General features: G+C 45.2%; 1 protein-coding gene across 1 annotated transcript in view; it reads left to right on the forward strand.

The window, feature by feature from the left end:
* The window catches only part of LOC311223333 (piwi-like protein 1), a gene marked incomplete at both ends in the record, with an annotated part of 79,627 nt that overhangs the window by 47,649 nt on the left and 5,394 nt on the right, over positions 1 to 26,584 (forward strand). Inside the window, 3 exon segments of the mRNA XM_084308125.1 lie at positions 4,291 to 4,394; positions 4,611 to 4,681; positions 19,961 to 20,114. Of these exon segments, the coding sequence (XP_084164251.1) occupies positions 4,291 to 4,394; positions 4,611 to 4,681; positions 19,961 to 20,114 (329 nt within the window).

Below are 26,584 nucleotides of genomic sequence, written 5' to 3' on the forward strand. Positions count from 1 at the left end.
CGGCAGCTAGCGCAGCCTCTATGTTGATGTAGCAGTACAGCTAGCATAGGCCCTGTAGCTATCAGTGCCCTGGCAGCTACCCTTTCCCTCTGCTAGCCCTTTCCCGGTGCTACCATGGTTACCCCTTAGCTACCCTGCTTGCCCCTCAGTTCCTCTAGACCAGTTCTCTAGACCAGTTCTCTAGACCAGTTCTCTAGGCCAGTTCTCTAAACCAGTTCTCTAGACCGGTTCTCTAGGCCAGTTCTCTTGGCCAGTTCTCTAGGCCAGTTCTCTAGACCAGTTCCTCTAGACTAGTTCTCTGGACCCAGTTCCTCCTGACCCGGTTCCTCTAGGCCCGGTTTCCTCTAGGCCAGTTCCTCCAGTTACCCCTCGGCGACCCTGTTTCTTTTGCTAGACCCACTCTTGTGGTGGCTTCCCCTGCTGGCTTGGCCAGTACCTTTTGTTTTTGTCTTGTTTTGCCCCCTGCCACTCTGTCTGTATTTGTTTTGGGTCGCCAGGTGGCTCCCGTTGAGGGGGGGGTACTGTGAGGTTTTGTCCGCTGCTCACCAACTTTCTCTGTTTTCTTTAAGCCTACTGTTAGAAATTCCCTTCTCACTCACTCTCTCTAGCCCCCACCCTCTCGTTCTTTACTCTCGTTTACTCTCAGTGGCCACACCTGGACTATTATCAATTACCTCTCGCACCTGTGGTGGCAGGCTAATTAGTTCCCCTGTGGGCTTTAAATACCAGGGCTCTTCCCCTCGTTTCGGGTGGGGTCGTGTTGTATTCATGCTGAGTCATATTCTCTAACATCTAGACTCTTTCGGGAGATCCTCTGGTCTACCAATGCTGTATATGGATTTCTCCAGCCTTGAGATGTTTTGCTCCAGCCTTCGTCTGCTGTCGCCGTAGCCTGTGGAGGAGACTGTTCTGCGCTCCCTGTACTTCCACGGGAGGCACCCCAGCGCTCCACTGCAGACCCCAGCGCAGCTGTTCGTCCTGACGCACATCTAGACCAACGCGCATCTCCCGGACCCTCGGGCTTGGCACGCTCTCCAGTCACCAGCGCGCAACGCGCATCTGCAAGGGCTTGGCACGCTCTCCAGTCACCAGCGCGCAACGCGCATCTTCAAGGGCTTGGCACGCTCTCCAGTCTCCAGCGCGCAACGCGCATCTTCCAAGGATCCTCGTGCTTGGCACGCTCTCCAGTCACCAGCGCGCAACGCGCATCTGCAAGGGCTTGGCACGCTCTCCAGTCACCAGCGCGCAATGCGCATCTTCAAGGGCTTGGCACGCTCTCCAGTCTCCAGCGCGCAACGCGCATCTTCCAAGGATCCTCGTGCTTGGCACACTCCTCCTCGCAGACGCACCCCGATGCGTCTCTCGGTTCCGACGCGCACACCAAGGTGTGGCGCGCCACTCTGTTCCTCGGCTCCGACAGCGGCTACCCGGTGGACGACACCCTCGCCACCGCCGCTGTTCCAGCACTCTGTTCCTCGGCTCCGACAGCGGCTACCCGGTGGACGACACCCTCGCCACCGCCGCTGTTCCAGCACTCTGTTCCTCGGCTCCGACAGCGGCTACCCGGTGGACGACACCCTCGCCACCGCCGCTGTTCCAGCACTCTGTTCCTCGGCTCCGACAGCGGCTACCCGGTGGACGACACCCTCGCCACCGCCACTGTTCCAGCACTCTGTTCCTCGGCTCCGACAGTCGGCTACCCGGTGGACGACACCCTCGCCACCGCCACTGTTCCAGCACTCTGTTCCTCGGCTCCGACAGCGGCTACCCGGTGGACGACACCCTCGCCACCGCCACTGTTCCAGCACTCTGTTCCTCGGCTCCGACAGTCGGCTACCCGGTGGACGACACCCTCGCCACCGCCACTGTTCCAGCACTCTGTTCCTCGGCTCGGACAGCCAGCCACCCGGTGGCGATGCCCTCGCCCCGCTGCTGTCCCTGTACCATTACGCATACGCCTGGGTGAGTTTTGATTGTGATGTCACTCACCCAGCAAAATGCCTCTTGCCCCCGTTCCCGCTGCTGTTTCCTGTACCATTACGCATACGCCTGGGTGAGTTTTGATTGTGATGTCACTCACCCAGCGTAATGCCTCTTGCCCCCGTTCCCGCTGCTGTTTCCTGTACCATTACGCATACGCCTGGGTGAGTTTTGATTGTGATGTCACTCACCCAGCGTAGTGCCTCTTGCCCCCGTCTCGCTGCTGTTCCTGTACCATTACGCATACGCCTGGGTGAGTTTTGATTGTGATGTCACTCACCCAGCGTATTGCCTCCTTTAGTTCTCACTTAGTTAGTAGTTTGGACATTTCATCTCCCACTCTGTTTTAGTTCTCACTTAGATAGTATTTTTGGACATTACATCTCCCCCTGTGTGTTTGCCACACGAAGATATTATTACTTTGTTACTTTGCTTGTTTGGACTGTTCTGCATCTGCTCTGTTTGTTCCCTTTTGAATATTAACCCTCTCCTCTGTTCTGCAGAGCGGCCCAGATGTTTTCCCACCAGTCCCCAGTTCCTCCCTGTCCCCAGCCCGCCTCCGCGGGTCTCTGTCCCCAGTTTCCTCCCTGTTCCCCAGCCCGCCTCCGCGGGCCTCGTTCCCCTCTGTCCCTAGTTCTCCCCTTTCTAGTTCCACCTAGTTCCTGGTCCCAAGTTCTCCCCTTCTAGTTCCACCTAGTTCCTTGTCCCTAGTTCTCCTAGTCCCCAGTTCTCCTGTTCCCTAGCTCTCCTTGTCCCGACTTCTCCTAGTCTCTAGTTCCTCTGTTCCTTTAATGTTTAGCGTTCCTTTAATGTTTTCCCCTAGCGTTCATTAACCTTCCCTTAGTGTTCCCTTTTCCTGCCCGCCTCTTAAAGGCACCTAGTTTTTCCCCTCTTGTTATATTCCTGTATTTGTGTTCTCCCTTAAAGGGACAGTGTCCTTTTTCCCTGTCTCTCAATAAATATCTGTTTCTTGGCAAACCATCATACCTGTCTTGTGTTGTGCGATTGGGGTCGGTTACAAACCATAACAAATAAGTTATTAAAAAAATTCATACAGAAGTAATTTGCTTGAAACCCCATAGAGGCTTTTGGGAAGTGTCGTTCGGAAAAATTCCAATGCTCATCGAAAGGTCTGTGTCCTCTACAAAATGGGCGACGTTAAAATTTTCCAAAATGGTCGACTTTCGCGAACTATACAACACAAATGAAAATCTATCTAATAATAACACTTTAACCTATTGGTAAACTAACGTATTGATGATAATATACATTATAAATGCGGTTGTGACATGGTTATGATGTTTATACTTGAATACGTTTGAAAAATAAAACTATAAATAAAACAATACTTTTGTCAAACAGTCTGGAGAGATTGATTTATGACGTGATCGTGATGTCATTTGTGGTCCGCCGATGGACCGCACGGGTGGAAGAGGTTAAAACGCTAACGCTATTAAAAAAATATATACAGTGGAGGTTAAAGTAAGAATATGACTTGGCCTGAAAAAAGTTCCCTCAGGAGATATTTTTTTTGCTTTAAACCCTGGTTTTTGGATGTGTTGAGATTATGTACAAAATAAATCTACATAGTTATTTTTTTTTTTTTTTTGGTGAAGTGCCTTTTCAACTAAAGCACAGACAATCATAGTGCAGCTTGAAGCTCATAACTCTCCCAGAGTGATGTGGGTAATAAATGTTTCATGTGTTTTGTCGGCAACAATGTTGGAGTCAGTGCGCCCAAACAAACTTAAGCTGCATTTTGTAATGTTTATACAGTTTTATGCGTCACACTTAAAAGACACTTAAAAAAACCATTTGGGGAAATTAGTTTATCGTCTTCTCCAGAGAGAGACAAGAAGATGGATAGTTTCCTCTCTGTGCATTCACTAGATTAGAAGGCTATCTGGCTGCACGTTAGCCTAGAAGGCTATCTGGCTGCACGTTAGCCTAGCTTAGCACAATGAATGGAAGTGGCCATGGCCGGTTAGCCTAGGCATTGTCCAACTAACACCTCTCCCAAAGGCTAACCGGCCATGTCCGCTTCCATTCATTGTGGTAAGCTAGGCTAACATGCAGCCAGATAGCTTTCTACTGAACGTACAGAGGAAACTGGTATCTATCTTATTGTGTCTCTGGAGAAGACTGTAAGCTAATTTCCCCAAATGTTAGCGTGTTCCTTAACTGCCAATCTCAAACTGCCCTCTTTTTCTTTTTATCCTCCAATCAAAGACAGAAGCAACAGCTGTGATTGGGAAAAGAGGGCAGGGTTTGAGAGGTCAAATTTTTTAATGTAACTCCTTTTTTCTGTAGCTGAAGCATCTGATGATTGTGGGCATTGACTGCTACCATGACACTGCTGCTGGGAAGAGGTCCATCGGAGCTTTGGTGGCCAGTCTCAACCAGGGCATGACTAGGTTGGTGTCTACTACAGTGTAGTGAATAACCTGCATCCATTCTACATTACTGAATCGACGTGCTGAGAGCTACGCTGTGCTGCATATCACTACCCGCCGGTTGGCTTGCAAACGCTGCCGTCTTTTTTTCGTTCCTCCAATCACAACTGTAGCAGCCATTGTGATTGGAGGATGAAGGAAAAGAGGGCGGGGCTTGATATGTGTTTTGCTCAACAGGTGGTTCTCCAAGTGTGTCCTGCAGGACAAAGGACAGGAGATAATTGATGGACTGAAGTTGGCTCTGCAAGGTAAGCTTTATTTAATAAAAAAATTTACTAATCAAGGGGAACTATTTTACTTATGTTTCGAGGTATGTAGGGTAGGGGTGGAACGCTTCACAAAACTCATGGTTTGGTTCATATATCACGGTTTTGGGGTCACTCTTTTCGATTTGGTACAGTTATATTTCACTACTGACATCGCGTCTCGCTCTGCCTTCTGAGATATCATTATCTCCAGCACCTACAGTACTGTGCCACGGAAACCAAAACACATGCACCCACTTGTACGTGACCACGCCACTCCCCTGCGTGCTCCTATAACAGGCAGGAAGTGGTCATGCCCTCATCCTTCCTTATTCTTTTCCAAATGCGGAAGCTGCGCATGTGCACTTGCGAACAGGTGGAATTTTGTTATGAAGCGTAGGGAGAAATTACGCAATGTTGGGCTTTCGCCAGGAGTATGCCAGCCCCCGGCACCTTCTTGGCACGTCCAGACAGCACGGCGGTCCTATCCTGGGTTTTCCTCGTAGTTTGACAGCGGACCGATGGACTTCGCGTGGCGTTTGGCAGTCGAGCCACGTCGCGCCCAGGTAGGACCTGTGCTGGCAGGCATTACTAGCGTGTTTAACACTTTTGAGTGCCAGCCACGGCATAATTAGTTATTTCATGCCAACCGTTGAGTGCCAGGAACGAGATATGCCGTTTTTTTATCGTTTTTTTTTATTAGTGATTTCCATTCATATTTCATCAATCTAGCCTCACGTTACCACTGGCACTCTCTCTGAGCTCGAATTGGGAAAATACCGCTCCAGATGGTACTGCACCCCATTGGATTAGACTGAATGAAACTCATGGAGAAAAAAAAAAAGTCCTGCTTCCACATTTTACTTGTCGGACAAGTAACCGGAGACGATCCAAGTAATCGCCCACCACCAGCACAGCGGAGAATGTGTACCCAGCGTTTGATCAATAAACGCGATCGATATTTGGAATGGCGATCAGGAATTGGAATAATCTTTTTGGAGAACATCTGATCTGAGGTAAGGAATCTATTTTACCAGTCTTGGTATAATCAGAGCTATTTTCACCTATATATCAGCGTGTGCCATATGCGCGTGTGTGATCAGCAGGGGAGCAGTTGTAATATCAGAACTGCCTGTACGCTTTTAAATGACTCCATGTGCGCGCACGCTCCCACGCATACATGTTCCCTCGCGTGCGCACAAAACATATGATTATTATGCATAAATAGTAGGAAACATGTTTGTATAGGAAATTACTAGTTTTAGTTTGGTTTTTGTAAATATTGCCTTGAAATAGAGAAGCTGAAAAAGGTAGCAGGATGTAGCCTTCAATATATAAAGAAATTATATTGTCAACAGATATGGTTGAAAAACAAACAATGTTTTAAATGTAATTGTAGATACAATATTGTAGCAAAGCACTGCACCATGCAAGCTACATGTCGCTGCATGTTGATCAATAGTAGCCCACTCGGTGCATCACAGTGGGCTACTATTGTGCTAACAACATGCTGCGACGTCTAGCTTGTTAGCCGGCATGAATACCCGATTTAAAATGGTTCTCTCCTCTTTGTATACCTTTGTCCTCACAAGTATATGGACACGACAATAGTAGTAGTTATAAGGTGTTTGAGCTTGTAACGTTAGTTAGCTCATAGCTATCGTGGTACACGAGAGCTATGAGCTAACTAACGTTACAAGCTCAAACGATAGCTATGAGCTAACTAACGTTACAAGCTCAAACACCTTATAACTACTACTATTGTCGTGTCCATAAGTTCCCTGGCAGAATAATTGTGAGGAAAAAGGTATACGAAGAGGAGAGAACCATTTTAAATCGGGCATTCATGCCGGCTAACAAGCTAGACGTCGGGGTATGTTGTTAGCACAATAGCTACCAAGCTAAGCTACGTTAGCTTCTAACGGTGTATACACAATATGTACAACGACACAATGATCAAACACCTTATAACTACTACTATTGTCGTATCCATAAGTTCCCTGGCAGAATACTTGTGAGGACAAAGGTATACAAAGAGGAGAGAACCATTTTAAATCGAGCACTCATGCCGGCCGACAAGCCGGACACCGCGGTTGTTGTTAGCACAATAGTATCCCACTGTGATGCACCGAGTGGGCCACCATTGATCAACATGCAGCGATGTGTAGCTTGCATGATGCGTGTGCAGTACACAGGTCTGAGAAGAGGACCTGCACATGATAGCAACCGGGAGCGTCGCGGAGCATTCCTAGATCCACTTCAACCAGCCGAGCGTCGGGAGCTCCAGCAGCTTGTCGATGTGCTAATAGCCTGGAGCCAGCTACCGTTAGCTTGCAGAGGCTATTAGCACACCGACAAGCTGTGTAGCCAGCAGGCTGAATGCTCCGCGACGCTGGTTGAAGTGGATCTAGGTAGCCAGCAGGCTGAATGCTCCGCGACGCCCCCGGTTGCTAACGCCGGCCCCGGCTGGTGCTAACTAGCTAGCGATCGCTCCCGAGTCCCGAGAGCTCTGTCTGTCGAAGAATGGAGGCGGGCATTACTAAAACCACAGAGCCAATCACATCACCGTGCGCTATAAACAGCGCCCTGTGACGTTGCCCAGCTCGTCAAATCAACATGACCTGATTTACTAGAGGCAAACAGGGGATGGGCTGTAGCTGAGGAATTCGTCAATATAGTATTTAGGCCCAAAAACACATTGATACGAACTCCTATTACTATAATACAATGCTAGAGACTGAAAAATGACATTTATAACGCATAGCCCCTTTAATTGAATTAAGTTTCCTTCTGAAGCACAACGAAATGTCTCATACTTCCAGTCGGGACCATTTGGTTCCACAGCTCAAGCAAACCCCCACCAATTGGTACAGGGCTTGTATTTTGGTTTTGCACTTCTCTTTCTTTGTTATGCTATTGGTATCCTATTATTATGCAAAGACTAGGTGATAGTTAAGTGCCGGGTACTTGGCGCACGGCGCGGACGAGTCGAGTGAAAGTTGTGAACGCATTTTTGTGTGCGCGCATGCACGTCCGTGCGCGTACTTCTGCTCAGAAAACTGCTGAGTCGGCGTGGGACCACCACTGGCGATCAGGAAATAAGATAATCGATTTTTCAGCCCGCTTCTATAGCGTGCATAAGTACACATACTATCGATAATCTAGCGTTTATTTGAAAACGGTTCATAAATAGGCAGAAAAATTACAATGTGTTTTGTGTATTCCAGTAAAGGGCGTTTATCACAGAATCTTTATTTTTTTCCTGAAACTTTAAAAAAAACAAGCGTTTTTCAAAATGGTATAAAATGGAAATTAACCGATTAAAAAAAGAAAATAATAATAATCCGTTTCGACAATTTTGACTGCAAACAAGTCATTGATAAGCGACGGCCATATTAGACACATAGCCATAATTTAAGATATAGTTTATGCGTTTGCAAATATGAGAGCTCTGTCATTGAAGTGGGTAGTGGCACGCAACGGGGTAAATAGGACACGGAGGCTGGCACTCAAACTGTTAATACTGCTTGTTGTCTCGTGAGACGACCGGGTGATGTATTGGGTAAATATCTTAATTTTACATATATGTTCATTGTGTGAAAAGCTTATAACATGAAACACTCTAGAAAAATAGTTACAGATTTAGTGACTCGTTCACCCCTAGTTACTTTTTCTACTCCCATCCACTTCAACGTTAAAACGGCATTTTTAAGCATTTTTTAATCTGCTCTTATTCGTTCAATTCTCGATATATCTTGCCATCCTTTGCATATTCCACGAGATAAGGACCTTGTAATTGCCGGGATGTGCTGTTACCGATGTAAAACTCATGGTGGCGTCATCGCTCCACAGATAACTTTGCCAAAATTCAGGGGGAGGTGAATTAGGCTGTGGCGGGCTGCCGGTCATTGAAACTCCGCACACAGGTTTTGTGGTGGTGGGGGGGGGGAGCGAGTGGATTTTCAAGACAGAACCAGAGGCGAACCGGACCGCGCAGTCCACAGCGCGCCACACGCCGAAAAACAAGACCCCCATAGCCGGCGCGCGCCAACGAGGAAGTGTCCTGGACGGATCAGGTCTGGTTCTCGTCCCACCACCGAGGCGAGCCCAAGATCCCTGCCGCCGCAACACATGGAAGCGCCTGCACCATATTTAGGTCAGTTGAGAACTTGGTAACGTTTCGCCTCAACGCCGTTTCTGGCCGAACTAGTCATCGAATCTTTAATATTTTTTTTGATTCGTATTCAGAGGTAATTCGTCGAGATATTTCTAATTGGTATTTATCAAAAAAAAATGGGAAATATGGTCAAAAACTACATTTATCCGTTTTTTTCGGTTCGCCCGCAGTCAGTTGAGCACTTATTAACGTTTCGCCTCAACGCCGTTTCTGGCCGAACTAGTCATCGAATCTTTAATATTTTTTTTTATTCGTATTCAGAGGTAATTCGTCGAGATATTTCTAATTGGTATTTATCAAAAATAAATATTGGAAATATGGTCAAAAACAACATTTATCCGTTTTTTTCGATGAAAAAACACGTTCTATCAAACAAACACAGGTTTGAGTGGTTATAATTCATAAATATGAGTAATATGTTGAGAGATATATTGAGATTATACTATTACTGTTAATCATGGGTAGAATTTTTTTTTTTAAATAGTAAACAGGTAAAATTATATGGCTTTAAACATGATGTATCAAAACTGACACCAATCCCCAGCGGTTTCCCCCATTGTTAGGCATGCACAAGGAAAACTCCAACATTTTGGGAAATTAGCTTATTTAACATGTTCCCTGGAGTTAGACAAGAAGATGCATACCTTTTTTGTCTCTGTGCATGCATTATTGCATTAGGCTTAGGGAACAGTCGCTCCGTTAGCGTAGCTTAGCTTCATCACTGGAAGTGGGGCGGAGTTAGAGCCTGACGTTCCCTACAGTGCCCTACAGTCACGAAATACACTCCAAATACAACTCCAAAACGTTCCTGTAAACATGTTGTGACCAGTGTATTTACCACGTGGAGAAATAAAAAATTATTGAATTCGACAATTACGTTTTCTAAGCAAATATACTCTGAACTATTTTTTGCCTAACCACTCGAGTCTCTGGGCGCAGTCGGTGATTTCTACGTGAAGCCGTGTTTGTTTACATTCTCATTCATTCAAAGGATCCGAACCGATTTAAGTTTAAGACTGCCGAGATGCAGTGCTAGAGTAGTCGCACGCTCCCTGTGCTCCCGATGCCAATCTTATTATAGCAACTTAATGCTTGCCTAAAGAATTGACGAATGCCACTTTTACACTGAAACCGCCCTGTCTGCTTAGACATTTCGTTTATTGTCGGATTTAATTTAAATGTCATTTATTAAATGAGTAAAGGACTACGGAGCCAAGGCCCTCCCGACACGCTTGTAGACATACAGCCAAGACGACGCATACGTCACACGCCGCCAACAGTCATGACAGACTCAGCGGAATTAAATCTAGGTGACCTAATGAAGGCTATTAAAGACGGGACTGATGTCTCTAACAAAATCGCCAAACAAGTGGATCAAATCCAATCTGCATTGACAGCCATGGATGGAAAGCTGACAGGTTTGACAACCAGGCATGCGTTGTTCATGGGACGGGGTAGCACGGTGTGCTACCTCACTGAGTATTAAAGATTTGAGCAGAAGCGCGTGCACGCACATGCACGCGCTCGCGAGAACGCGCTGCGCTCGACTTGGCTCGTTGTGTTTACCTGCCTCCCGGGCCCCGGCGCTACCTCGCATTATCATAACAATAGCCGCTATAGGCTGGTGTCTTCAACCACGCAGGGGACTCTTTGTGATGTAAATATGGAACGTCCCAAGTTGCCGCTGCCCACAGAGTGCACCGCCGTCCAAAGGTGAACGACGGCGAACGAAGGGCCAAATCAAAACAGCCGTCAATTCCGAATTGACAACTGTTTTGATTCAACCCCCCACCCACCACCACTCACCCCCGGACAACAACACACTCTGCAAACAGCAGCAACCCGGGACATTCCATATCTACATCACAAACTTTGGGACTGAGTAGATAATTAATTAATCTTCTCTTTATTTTTATTATTTATATTAAAACTGAATCAAACCATAAACAAGGTTGCCTGTTGGGATGTTAGATCCTAATGTGAAAAACTGATTTTATATGTCTGCACTTTATGTGCTCATTTTATGCCTTATGTCTTTCTTCTGTTGTGAAGCACTTTGAGCTGCAGTTTCTGTATGAAAGGCTATACAAACAAAGTGTATTATTGTGCGCGAGGGAACATATGCGCGTGCGCGCGGCGTCATTATCCTGCGTGCCGGCTCAGTCCATAATAACAACGCAACACTGTTGACAACAAGAGTCGATACTATGGAACAGCGCGTCAGCGACGTGGAGGACCACACCCAACAAGCTGACAGCCGACTCCACAAATTAGAAAACGAAATATCATACCTGGCTGACGGAGAGGAATATCGACCTGGAAAATCGCAGCAGAAGGTTTAACCTTAAAATCCACGGCCTTCCCGAGGGGAGAGAAGGTCCCGACCCAACCGCATTTTTCGAGACGTTCTTCTCGAACCTGTTCGGCCCTGACGCGCTCCCGAGGCGCATCGAGCTACAAACAGCGCACCGGGCCCCGAACACACGTCCACCTGCAGGCCGCCCGCCTCGTAATGTTTGGGTTCGCTTTCTCCGTCTCCAAGAGAAGAATAAAATTCAACAACTGGCTATAAGCGGTCCCTCACATTTGAAGGTGCCAAAATCCAAATCTTTCAGGACATCCCACCGGCCATTCAAAAGATGAGAAAGGAGATGTTTCTTGAGGCCAAAACAGCCCTACAAGACAATGGCATTGTCTATAGAATGCGATGGCCCACATCATTACAGATCGACTTCAAAGGGAAGCAGTCAAGCAGGTGATGTGTCATTCAAAAGAGGACGCTGATTTGTTTCTCAAGCAGAACAATCTTCATCAGAAAACTAATAAAAGCGGCCCAGCAACTGTTGAACACTTAAGATGACAACCAACGGATCAAGATAAGTGACTGTTCTATGAACATTTGAACTTCTCTTTACTTAATTTTTTTCCCCACCCATAGACATTTGCCCATAGCCATATTTATATCTAATTAATGATCTACGGTGTTGAATTAGAGCAGTCAATTGGTTATGTATCTCTGAACATTTGAACTGTCTTTTCTATTTACTTCATTATTATTTCACCAATGCTATGCCTACTATTATTGGAGGATAATCGATCACTAAAGAACTGCATAGGAGCCTACTGAATATTTATATTAATATATTTAATTAATGATCTACTGTGTTGAATTAGAGCAGTCAATTTGGTTATGCTGTGCAGTAGCTTGTTGATTAATACAGTGCAGCTGTATTGGTTTAGTTTCGCTCGTCAAGCCTCTTGCCATACTTTAATATAGCAGGTTTTGTTTAGTGTTATTATTGTCATTATTATTATTACCATTATCATGATCATCTTCACTACTGTCTTTTTTTTATTTATTTTCTTTTATTATTATTATTATTATTATTATTGCAGCTTGTTATTCGCTTTTTTTCGAGACACTTAATCAAAGTATGCAAACTCTATCAAGTGAGTCACGCAACATACTTTAATGTAACGTGTTTTGCTTAGTGTTATTATTATTATTGTCATTATTATTATCATGACCATCTTCACTACTGTATATTATTATTATTATTATTATTATTATTATTGCAGCTTGTTCGCTTTTTTTTTCGTTAGCTCTCCAAGAACATGAATTTTTGACAATTAGTGTGGTACTAGGCTTGTTTGCATGCACATGGCTATATGAATGTGTGTGAGTACACATACATTCCTGGACAGGCATGTGTGTGTGTATGTGCGAACACACAGTACGTATGCATTTATTATTATTTCTCCTAAAAAGCCTACTTACTGCACAGATAGGTGCAGCACATACGCATGCATTTAATATGATCTCGCTTAAAGGGGAACTATCTTATAAATGGCCTTTTTGAGTGTTTAGCATTGTTTCCTAGCTATGTGAACTTATATTAATATGATCTATGTCTCAAAATTCTCTTATTGGCGCATTCTTCCAATTCTCCTCTCACAATATTCACCCTCACTGAACTGAGTCATTTGAAAATGTGCGCGATATGTGATGACAGAGAGACACCCGCTGCATGTTAATGTTCAGGCGACGACGCCGCTGCGCAGTGGTTTAGGAGCCCAGGCTCAAAACGGCTCGAGATCTTGAGGTTTGAAAAATGCTGTTTTTGAGGACTTGATTAGAAATACAAAAACGATGAATAAAAAAAATATTTCATAGACTCACAGGAATTGTGTAAAAGTGCCCAAATAGTGAAAGAAATAGTAAAATAGTTCCCCTAGCCCATTCACTGCGTTGGTATGAATACTACATTTACTATTTCATCTAAAGCTTTTTTTTTTTTTTTTCTTTTCTTTATGCATGGACAGGAGGTGCACACACTTATTATTTTCACTCAAAGCCCATTTCAGGTGTGTAAGTGCAGCATTAACGCAGGCACACGTGCAATACGTATATGCACTTTATTGCAGTTATTAGTTCATATAAAGTCCATCTGCTAAATTTGAGACATTTACTTGTGGCCATGTCTGATGCCATAGCTTCAGTTTATAGGTTTAGTTCAAAAAGTTGTAAAAATCTCTCTGCTGGACAGAGACCACGAAACTCGGGAGAGGGCAGGAGCTCCGGGCACCACACCACACGCGTATCTCAGCGGGAGATGCTTCGGCGTGAGGGGGGAGGGGGGAGGAGGGAAGGGAGAGGGGGGAGGAGGGAGGAGGGAAGGGGGAGTAATGTTGTCTATCAGTTCTTTTTTATTTTTGTGTACTTGGCTTGGTCGCCCTATTGCAGTTTTATTTTATTGTTTTCAGTGTTTCTCATTTGCGGTGTACCCAGCACATCTATTCATTATCTTGCCGGTATTATGACCCAACCTAGATCAGCACAGCGGTCGGGAGGTGTACTTAGGTTTTGCAGCTGGAATTGCAGAGGCCTAAATCAACCGATCAAATGTAGTAAAGTGATACATCATCTTCAACATCTTGGCGCTAACATTGCTTTCCTTCAAGAGACCCACTTAAAGGGAACGGATCATATCAAATTAAAGAGGAGATGGGTGGGTCAGGTTTATCATTCGTCATTTCAAGGGAAATCCAGAGGGGTAGCCATTCTAATCCATAAATCTGTCAACTTTGTTTACTCCGATATTATCTCAGATCCTGGCGGGAGATTTGTGATAGTTATAGGACGGCTGTATGATGTACCAGTAATTCTGGCTAATGTATACGGCCCCAATTGGGACAATGAGAACTTTTTTCAAACACTGTTTGCCAGGATACCTGATATGTCAACACATTATCTGATTCAGGGTGGAGACCACAATGTCTGGATTAATCCTAGATTAGATCGCTCATCACCCAGGAATAGTGTACCTTCAAGATCTGCCAAAATCATTCATGCCTTTATGAATGAATTCAAGGTCTCTGACCCCTGGCGATTTTTAAACCCACAAGGAAGACCATATTCTTTCTTTTCACATGTTCATCAAACTTATTCTCGTATTGACTTTTTTCTGATTGATAATCGACTCATCCCATCACTACACTCCTGCTCTTATGAAGCGATCGTATTGTCGGATCATGCTCCAGTGCTTCTGGAGTTGTGCTTCCAGGAATATAACAACTTGCCACCTCCCTGGCGCCTAAATTGCCGTTTATTGTCAAATGAGAATTTAGTTAATTTCATACACAACCAAATCGATTTTTTTATATCAACCAATAAGACCCCTGAGATTTCAGCATCTTTACTGTGGGAGACATTGAAGGCATATCTGAGGGGTGAGATAATCTCATATAGCGCCTATGAAAGGAAGGTTAGAAAAAGACAGATGAGTGACTTGACTAAGCAGATTAGTCAATTAGATAACATACATGCTACTCAACCATCCCCGGATGTCTATAAAGAACGTCTCTCCCTCCAAGCTAAATTTGATGTCCTCTCCTCTGCTTACATGGAGGATCTAATGATTAAATCCAGACAGACGTACTATGAGCATGGAGACAAGTCTAATAAATTATTGGCCCATAAGTTACGACTCACATCAGATCCCTCAAATCCAGACAACCAATGGTTTAACTACGGATCCCAAGCTAATTAATGAAGAATTTAAAAACTTTTATTCCTCCTTATATACATCTGAACAAACCTCTGACCCTTCTGCCTATGATAATTTTTTTAATTCATTGGATATACCACAGATAAACCCGGAGGCTGCCACAGGGCTGGAGGGACCAGTCACGATAGATGAGCTCAGAGAGGCCGCCTACTCTATGCAAACAGGGAAGTGTCCGGGGCTCGAGCCACCCGAACAACTGCCTCTTTGAACTGCTGCGGTCAGGCAAGCGATACCGGAGTCTTAAGGCGAGCACAGAAAGACTCAGAAGAAGCTTCTATCCCCAGGCCATCAGGCTGCTAAACGAACAATAATCACTATGCAACAACCATCAAATGCACACAGAACACACACCCACACGCACACACTCACTCAAACAAACAACACACTGCAGCACCCACTCTCCACACTTTAGATCACACAAACACACTTACACTTTATATTTATTGATAAAGGATTTGCACTACAACTCGTACACCTACTGTGAATTGTACCTAAATTGCACCTCGTCCCATTTCTCCATTTCTGCCTTGCACTATATAGTATTGTATATTAGTACACTGCACAGTATTGTATATTGTATGGTAACTACGTCTATTCTGCATCGAACATTGTACATATGTCTAAACTGAACACTGTGACCTCATTTTTTTTTACTTTTAATTTTACTATGTTATTTTATTTCATACTTATCTTGTCTTGCACAGTCTCTGGAGCGCAACAGTAAGAAGCATTTTGTATAAAAGTATTCTGTACTTCTGTATGACAACTATTAAAGAAACTTGAGAAACTTGAAACTAGATGGTTACCCTATAGAGTTCTACAGGAAATTCTTTGATAAACTGGCACCCATTTTAATTGACATGTATGCAGATTAATTTAGGTCACTTAAGTTACCCCCATCCCTTACTCAAGCCTCGATTTCTCTGTTGCTAAAAAAAGATAAAGACCTCCTATCCTGTGGAAGTTATCGTCCTGTCAGTCAGTTGATGGTAGATTTAAAGCTTCTATCAAAGCTCTTAGCTATGCGCTTAGAACCTGTCCTTCCCACTATCATATCTCCAGACCAAACAGGTTTTATCCAGAACAGATATTCATTTTCCAACATTAGACGTCTCTTTAATGTTATATATAGCCCTTCCTCCACAACTAGCCCGGAGGCTGTCATCTCACTAGATGCGGCCAAAGCTTTTGACCGTGTGGAGTGGGGATATCTTTTCGACACATTGAAAAAGTTTGGACTGGGGGATAACTTTGTAGCTTGGGTGAAATTACTTTACACCTCTCCCACTGCCTCAGTAAGGACTAACAACACACGTTCAGCACAGTTCCATCTACACCGCTCCACGAGACAGGGTTGCAATTTGAGCCCACTCCTGTTCGATGTTGCCATTGAACCGTTGGCCATCGCACTTCGATCAGACCTTCGTATAAAAGGTATAATCAGAGGGGGTGTTGAACAGAGGACCTCCCTATATGCAGATGACCTGCTTCTATACGTGTCTGACATCTCCACATCTATTCCAGCTGCACTTGACATATTCACCCGATTTGGCCGTATTTCAGGGTATAAACTAAATTTAGACAAAAGTGAACTTCTTCCATTGAATGCAGAAGCTCGAAGTTATCCACTGCATAACTTCCCATTGAAAATTTCCCCCCATGGCTTCAAATATCTCGGTATCCAAATTAGGGATACATTTGGGGACCTATTCAAATTTAATTTTGGCTCTCTACTGACTCGATTTCAGGAAGATTTTGAACGTTGGTCATTATTACCTCTCTCTCTTGCTGCACGTATCAATTGCGTTAAGATGAACTCTCTCCCAAGGTTTTCTTATCTTGTCCAGTGCCTGCCTATCTTTCTTCCCCACTCATTCTTTCAAAAAAATTGACAGCCTAGTGTCCAAATTTATTTGGAATAACAAAGTTCCCAGAATTAGTAAAGCTCTATTACAAAGGAGTAGATCTCTGGGTGGCATGGCTCTACCTAACTTCAGAGCCTACTATTGGGCAGCCAATCTCAGAATCATACAGCAATGGCTACAGTCAGACAAACCTCTGGTGTGCCCTATGTGGGTTGACATCGAAGCCTCATCTGTCAAACCTGCTTCACTAACCGGACTTATACATGCCCCCATTAGTTCTCCATTGGCCCCCTACTTCAAAAATATAATCGTTAAAACTACATTCAGAATTTGGAATCAATTCAGACGCCACTTTGGGTTTAAAACTCTATCCCACTTGGCCCCGATAGCAGCTAACCCTTTATTTCACCCCTCATTGATGGATGGAGCATTCTCCTTATGGGCCTCACTCGGTATTAAAACACTAGGTGACCTGTATATAGATAATGTTTTTGCCTCCTTTCAGCAATTATCAGAGAAATATTCAATCCATAGCCGACATTTCTTTCGGTATCTACAGATTCGTAGCTATGTCTGTAGCATTAACCCTATATTTCCCAACCTTCCAGAGGTAACACCCATCGACTCCTTTTTAACCCTGATGTCTTCCATCAAGGGCATGATATCGACTATGTACAATCTCATTCTCTCCTTATGTCCAACCACAATACACAATATTAAAAGTAAATGGGAGGAGGATTTAGAGGAGGAGATCTCGGATGACATTTGGGTTGACATTCTACGTCTTGTTCATTCTTCTTCTATTTGTGCAAGACACGGGCTGATACAATGCAAAATTGTTCATCGAGTACACCTGACGAAAGTCAGATTAGCCAAAATGTATGAAGATATCGATCCTATATGTGATAGATGTCATTCGGCCCCAGCCACATATACTCACATGTTTTGGACATGCCCCTCCTTGCACAGGTATTGGACAAATATTTTTGAAACCATCTCGGGAAGTATTGAGACAAATCTTGAACCAAATGTATTGACAGCGCTTTTTGGATACTCCCCACCTATGTTATCACTTTCAAAGCACAAAGCACACGTTGTGGCATTTACCACTCTACTGGCCAGGCGGCTGATTCTGTTTAAATGGAAGTCCGCTGCTCCCCCCACTCACCTTCACTGGATTAGAGACATACTATACTTTATCAAACTTGAAAAGATAAGATGCACTCTGAGAGGTTCTTCATCTATGTTCAAGAAAACGTGGGGTTCATTCCTTGTACTTGTGGATGATGTACAGTTCCATACTATTCCAGAATAACAATTTGTATGCTGCTTGTTGGTATTCATCTGTGTGAACGTTAATTCAACGTGAGTTATTTGATATACCGGATATACATTGGAGAAGCATATTTGGGTACCTAAACATGTGCTATATATTTGATATACTATGTATATACGTTTGAGACGACTGTCGGGCGACCAAGTCAGTGTTTGTTTGTATTATTATTTACTTTTGAACTCTGTTTTATTTTTTTATTTTATTTTCTTCTGTTTAATGTTGTTATCTGTTCTATGTGGACAATGACAATACAATAATGTATATATACAGACATATACTTATAATTTCTATGTCCTCAAAAAAGTATAATAAACAAAAAAGTGAAAAAAAAAAAAAAAAAGTTTATGGATACCATGACTTAAAATCCTCTTACCTTGACGATTAAAAGCCTCCCCAATTTAGAAAACAATATTCCAATGGCTGGTCTTGATATACTGCACGCTAACGGAGCTAACCAGCAACCGGACACTGTTTCCCCCGCCTGAGATACCCTGGGCACAAAGAAAACAAGGCCGACAGCCTCGGCGGCCGAGGGATCGGCTACATTAGATGGGCACGCCCTAAAAAACCGTTGCCATCTAGCTATGTCTAGCACGCTCTCCGGTTACTCCCCCCCCCCCCCCCCCCCCCCCCCCTCGCTACACTACGGGACACAGGGCTCTGATTTGTCCCCTTTGGCTGCGGGCCGTGTTCTTCCAGTGAAGCGCAAGCTGCCCCACATTTCACTTCTCATGGAGACGGGGGCTGACACCCAGTTGCTAGCTAGGCCTGGGTCTGTATGAGAATGCTGTGCTGTCAAGCGGCTCCCACACCACACGTCCTGCGTCTGTGTTTGGTGAGTCTGGTGTTGTGTCTGTCGACGGAGCAGGGTTCCCTGTCTCTAAAAAATGGTCAGAGGGGGAACTCTAGGCCCAGGAGGTCGCAGCGTGGGTTCCCCCAGCCCTGCCCTCGCCAGGCCGGGTATTACGTTATTGCCTCCCCCGACCGGAAGACCGGCGGTGGTCAGTCAGGCACGTGTGATTTGGGTGTTAGTAATATCACTACAGGGCTACGGTGTGTAGGGACTCACCCTATCGGGCAGCGTGGGGACCACACACCTTGCATGTCCAGCTGCAGAGCAGGCTGTCCTCTGCAGTTTATGCCGGGAAGATGCTCAGCGGGGGAGCCTGTCACCAGGGGTGATGGCCGCTCTCCCCGTATTTCTGTCGGGGTCCCCCCTTGGGTGCGATTGCCTCGTTGGTAGAGTCAGGGTGCGATATCCTGGCTCCGCGAGACACTGCTCGCGCGGTTGGCGAGTCCAGGGTTGGCAACGCACAGCGGGAGGGACCAGGCCACATATCTTCGGTTCCTGGTGGACCAGCGCCAGTTGGCTACGGGTGTAGAGCTGCCGCGGTTACCGCATTACCGCGGTATCGCTGTTACATCACGCCCACCGCAGAGTTAAGCTGAATACCGCATCACAGCTGTTTTTTATAATAATAATAATAATAATAAGAAGAAAGGGTCGGGGGGGTAACTGCCGGGCGCTACCACCCCTGCCCGCGACACCGCGTGAACGGCGCACGACCAGAGAGGAGACTTCGAATCCCCCCCGCCTCTCCCCGTGAGGGAGAGGGGAGTTGGGAGCCGCGGTGGCGCGCGAGGGGCTGGAGCCACACCGCGCTCGGGTCAAGAGTTCCGGGTCCGGGAATCGAACCCGGGTCAGCCGCGACGCAGCGCGTTACGTGGTTCGCCACTTGGGCGCCCGCCCATGAGCATTTTCACCCAGTTAGCTATATTAATCAGGACCGCAGAAATAAACCAACATTTTACTTAATTTATTTATTTTGTTCCCAGATGCTCTGAAAGACTACCTCAAGTACAACAACACTCTGCCGTCACGCATCATAGTGTACAGAGACGGAGTGGGGGACGGCATGTTGCAGAGTGTCGTCAACTACGAGGTCCCCCAGATCCTGGACTCCATCAAGACCATGGGGAGCGACTATGAGTGTAATATTCATGCTTTGAATATATCATTTACGACAGGCGCGCCAGGCGCACCTTCCTATTATGTATACCTGACAAGGGGTCCTGACAGCCAGTTGGCTGCCAGCCGTGGATGGAGTTACACTCATGCTTAACGAGTACTTACCTTTGAATAAATATCTAAATGCAATCTCCTCGTCCTGAAGATTATTCTATATAAATCGAATACGACATGGTGTCAGAAGTGGGATGAACATGGATATCAACGGAGTCCCGTCGCCACGGATGAATTGGGATTCTCTGGACTTACCGGGAGAATGGAAGAAGTTCAGGCAGCATGCAGAGCTAATGTTTTCGGGCCCACTCAAGAAGAAAGGAGAGGACGAGAAATGTAGCTACCTGCTACTGTGGAGCGGAGAAAGAGGGAGAGACATTCACAACACATGGACTCTCAGTGCAGATGAAGCAAAGGTATTGAAGAGCTACTATGACAATTTCGAAGCATATGTACTTCCAAGGAGGAAAACGATTTTCGCTAGGTACAAATTCCATGAGAAAACCCAGCAACCTAGCGAGTCATTTGAACAATTTGTCACTGCATTGAAACTACTCGTGAAGGACTGTGCATATGTGAACAATGATGAGATGGTTAGAGACCGCATTGTGTTTGGCATACACTCAGCAAAAGTAAGAGAGAAACTATTAAACGTTGGATCAGACTTGTCGTTAGACAAAGCGGTAGATATAGCTAGAGCCCACGAGCTAGCACAATCACAGATAAAGAGCTTTACTGGCGCCACGAGCAGCGCGCAGGAGCAGCTCGTGCACGAGGTACACAGACATGAACAGAAGTATAGCGCACAGAGATATCGCCCCAGAGCAGAGTGGACAGAGGGAGCGAACAGAGCGAGCGACACAGACACACGTAAGAACTGTGGATACTGTGGGGGTAGAGCTCACAAGGAAGGGGATAACTGTGTAGCTAGGGGGAAACAGTGCACAAAGTGTGGAAAATGGAACCACTTTGCCAAAGTCTGCAGGGCCGGTAGTTTCCAGAAAAAGTCAGTACACGAGATTAGCATGCGCTCTGAGTCAGGAGAAGAGTCAGACGAACTGTATGTAGACACCGTGACAGACAGACGATTTGATGCAACAGAACAAGCGTTCGCAGACATACAAGTAGGAAAACAGGGCACAGAGCTTAAATTTAAGCTAGACACAGGTGCACAAGTAAATGTAATTCCTTTGAGAGAGTATCACAGTTTACAAGATAAACGCAAAATACAGCCTACTTCACGCAGACTGACAGGATATGGTGGAGAGAAGCTAGTGGTAAAGGGCACATGCACATTAAAGTGTAAATACAAAGAGCGTGGCATGTTGTTAGACTTTTACATAGTAGACACTCAGGCACCCCCAGTTCTAGGTTTACAGGCATGCCTGAATATGGACCTCATTAAACTAGTGTTGTCAGTAAATGCACACACAGATAAACAGACCATCATGGAAGAATACCACGACGTGTTTAAAGGGATAGGACTATTCCCAGGAGAGTGTCACATCCATATAGACCCAGACGCCACGCCAGTAGTCTGCCCACTGAGAAGGACACCGATCGCCCTGCGTGGCTGACTAAAGAAGGAGCTACAGAGTATGGAAGACACACAGATCATCGCTAGAGTCATCGAACCAACGGAGTGGGTCAGTGCACTGGTCATTGTGGAGAAACCACGCACAGGCAAGCTCAGACTATGTTTGGATCCTAAGGAGCTAAACAAGGCTATCAAGCGCCCGCACTACCCTCTGCCGACACTAGAGGACATCACACCCAGACTAACAGGCGCACGCTATTTCAGCGTACTGGATGCAAGGTCGGGATACTGGTCCATCAAGCTCTCCACAGAATCATCGAAGCTGACGACGTTCAACACACCGTTTGGACGATACAGATTCCTACGATTACCATTTGGGCTCGCTTCTGCCCAGGACGAGTTCCAACGAAAAATCGACGAGACATACGAGGGACTGAACGGAGTAGCAGCTATAGTAGACGACATCCTTGTATATGGCGCGACCAGAGAAGAACACGATAAGAACCTACATGCAATGTTGGTGAGATCACGGGAGAGAGGCGTTCGGCTCAACGCAGACAAGTGCACCATCGGAGCCACCGAAGTGAGTTACTTCGGGCACATCCTTTCAGCTGACGGCATGAAGCCTGACCCAGGCAAGATAGCTGCCATCAAGGAGATGGAGGCGCCAAAGAGCCGTGCAGAACTGGAGACCGTGCTAGGCATGGTCAACTATCTGGCGAAGTTCGCCCCGAGCCTCTCCGAGATCAACGCACCCATGAGACAGCTGCTTAAACAATCAAATGAGTTCCTGTGGGACGCGCAGCACGACGCTGCATTCCAAAAGATGAAAGACATACTTACCAGTGAACCTGGGCCAGTCCTCATCTACTTTGACCCAGATAAGGAGCTCAGCTTACAAGTGGACGCATCAAAGTATGGTCTGGGTGCTGTGCTGATGCAGGAAGGAAGGCCCATTAGCTACGCATCCAGATCACTCACGGACAGCGAGGTCAACTACGCACAAATCGAAAAGGAGATGTACGCAGTCCTTTATGGATTCAAACGCTTCCACCAATATGCCTACGGTCGCCATGTTATGGTGCAATCTGACCACAAGCCCCTGGAGTCGATCATGAAGAAGCCGATCGCCGCAGCCCCACCGCGGTTACAGAGGATGATACTGCAACTACACAAGTACAACTTCACGATCGTGCACCGCCCTGGGAAAGACATCCCAGTAGCCGACACGCTGTCCAGGAAATCACTCACCTCTCACGACGACGGTCTCAGTGAAGGGATGGACCTTCAGGTACACATGGTATACAACAGCTTACCTGTACACGACGACAGGCTACAGGAGATCAGAGAAACAACAGACAATGACACACAGCTAAAGCTGCTCAGCCAGGCTATCCTGGAGGGATGGCCTGAGGAAAGAAAACAATGCCCCCAGAACATCACCGAATACTGGAATCACCGAGATGAACTATCCAAAACGAATGGAATAATTTTCAAAGGGGAGAAAATGGTCATCCCTACCAGCCTCAGAGGAGAGATGCTGATCAAGATCCATGCAGGCCACATGGGAATGGAAAAATGCAAACTGAGAGCACGAGACATCATGTTCTGGCCTGGAATGGGTAGACATATAGAGCAAGTCGTGGAGAAGTGCTCAATATGCCAAGAGCGCCGCCCATCAAACACCAAGGAGCCCATGATGCCTCATCGTATCCCAGACCGCCCCTGGCAGGTCGTAGGGACAGATCTCTTTAACTGGAACAACCAGGACTATGTTGTGACCGTCGACTACTACAGCAGATTCTTCGAACTAGACAGACTTCACAGCACCACATCGGCAGCTGTTGTCCACAAGCTAAAGGCAGCCTGTGCCAGGCATGGCGTCCCAGAGACCATAGTCTCAGACAACGGACCACAATACAAGTCTAAAGAGTTCGAGGCATTCGCCAAGTCATGGGAGTTTACACACGTCACGTCAAGCCCACACTATCCGCAAAGCAACGGACTAGCGGAGAGAACTGTGAAGACGGCAAAATCACTCATGGACAAGGCTAAGGCAGACGGAAGAGACCCGTACCTAAGCCTCCTGGAATATCGTAACACCCCAGTCGACAACTTCAAATCGCCGGCACAGCTGTTGATGAGCCGCAGGCTACGCTCAACCCTCCCGAGCACCAACCAACAGCTGCGGCCAGGGGTAGTAAGCCCCAAAGATGGACATGACAAGCGAGTGCAGAGACAACAGCACCAGAAGAAATACTATGACAGGTCAGCTAGACCGCTGCCCCCACTACATTGTGGTGAATCTGTCAGGCTATAAGAACATGGACGCTGGAGGCCAGCAGTAGTCATACAACCAGCCGACACTGCACGGTCATACCACGTTCGCACCCAAGATGGACGCGAATACCGCCGCAACCGCAGGCACCTGAGGGACACAAAAGAGGAACACTTCCAGGACAGCGACGGTATGCCAAGTCCAGAGAGCGTCTATCAACCGCCGGAGACCAACGACCCTGAACTGTCAGAGGACTCAGAAGAGAACTCAGCTTCATACTACACCAGATCCGGCCGAGCAGTGAAGCCTCGGGACATTTTAGACCTATAAATGTACAGGGTGCAGGCGGATCGCTGCCCTATTATAACACCATTTACCCCAATGAAAAAAAAAAAAAAAAAAAGGGGGTGGTGAAATGTAACAAAATATTAATGTATGCTGAAATGATGACTTACTATATGTGTTGAATCTATGACCTACTTACCTTGCTTAATTGTCGATATTTTCCCATTTTGTTAGCAAGCTAATTCTACAAATAAGAACTGCATATGGTAAGAGTGTTGAGACACACGACCAAATAAGCCATGAATACATACCTTTTCACAGCTGAAGTATTCAAATATTAAAGCAGACTTTCCAGAATAAGAGGGCACACAATACGAACTGTAATACCTTGATACATGAATCTTTTATGTTTAACATATTAATCCTACCTGTTTACATTGCCTGGTCCTGACACAGGTAACGCACTTGTTATTGTTTACAAAGAAACTCTTACAGAGTATTGCACAACCTTTCTTTATTTCAATTTTGTTCATAGCTTATAAAGCTTTCTTTAAAAGAAGGAGGATGTGTAATATTCATGCTTTGAATATATCATTTACGACAGGCGCACCAGGCGCACCTTCCTATTATGTATACCTGACAAGGGGTCCTGACAGCCAGTTGGCTGCCAGCCGTGGATGGAGTTACACTCATGCTTAACGAGTACTTACCTTTGAATAAATATCTAAATGCAATCTCCTCGTCCTGAAGATTATTCTATATAAATCGAATACGACAATGAGTATGTCTGGAAGGAGAGCAAAATCTGACCTGTTTTACTACAACATTGTAAATGCCAGTTTATTTCCTATTGCAGTTGCCTTGAGGCCCCGAGGTCAACAGTGGGGTTTTGACATTAGTTTAGGCATGATGACTAATAAATAGGGATGGCACGACACCACTTTTTCATGTCCGATAGCGATACCAATATCACAGCCTTGAGTATCGGCTTAACCTCTTTAGCCCGTGTTGTCCGCCGGCGGACCGCAAATGACATCACGTCATAAATCAAGCTCTGCAGACTGTCTGACAAAATTATAATTTCTTTTGTCAAACGTATTAAAGTATAAACATAAGCATGTCACAACAGCAGTTATAATGTATATTATCATCAATACGTTAGTTTACCAATAGGTTAAAGTGTTATTAGATAGATTTTAGTTTTAGTTTTTCTGTTGTGATCACGAAAGTCCGCCATTTAAAGAAATTGACCGCCGGTAATTGTAGTTTTATTTGATTTTTTTAAGCCATTTTGAAGAGGACATCCAGAGCTTTCAATGAGCGTTGGAATTTTTCAAAAATGCACTTCTCAGAGGCCTCTAGGTAAAAAAGAGCAAATGGGTTCTGTATGCATTTTTTAAATATCTCTTATTACTCGGGATAATATACCACAAAACTGAACGTTATTGGCATATATTGCAGTTAGTTTGTCTCCCCTATTTTGAGCATTTAGCAACAATCGGATTTAAATTCAGTTACAAAATGGTGGCACTCTGGCAAGAATAAGAAACCCACTGTACATACAGTAGATTTCATTATCTGTTCTTATGCACACCTGGTTTGTTTATTTGTTTATTAGCAAAGTATCCCCATTAGCTGACGCCAAGACGTCAACTAGTCTTCCTGGGGTCCGAGACAACATTAAAACATTACAACATATACATTGCAATTAAAACATAATACAATTAAAACATAGCAAGACATACCAAATAAGGAAACACAACATAGCAAGACGTACCAACCGAGGAACCACAACAACATTAACACACAAACATATTATATCTAAATATGTACATCAACGGTAACATATTGCATATCTCAGCATTGTCAATATTGGCTACATGTAAGATTTTAATTTATTTTTGAAGCTTGCTACACCTCTTATGTCACGTATGTCACTTGGAAGATAATTCCATGCCCTGATAGCCCTATATAAAACTGTTCTTTGCATACTGTTAGTATTTGTATGGGGTAGAATAATCTGCCCTCTACTTGCCCCTCTGGTAAAATGCATGTGCACATTTGAGGCGTAAATTATTTTATCCGTGATATATTTAGGACTGTGGGTTGTGATCACTTTATGAAAACAAATTAAAAGGTTGGCAGAAAGTCTTTTCTCAACACTCCACCAACTAAGACACTAGTCCTATATGAACAACCAAGAACGAGTCTTGCTGCCTTATTTTGTACCACTTGTAACCTATTTAGCGACTGCTTTGAAGCAGAAGCCCACACTACAGAACAGTAATCCAAGTGGCACAAAACCAAAGCACAAACAATCTGATTAAACAGTGCAAA

This window comes from Notolepis coatsorum (genome assembly GCF_963971535.1).
Source record: "Notolepis coatsorum genome assembly, chromosome: 2".
Classification (NCBI taxonomy): Eukaryota; Metazoa; Chordata; class Actinopteri; order Aulopiformes; family Paralepididae; genus Notolepis; species Notolepis coatsorum.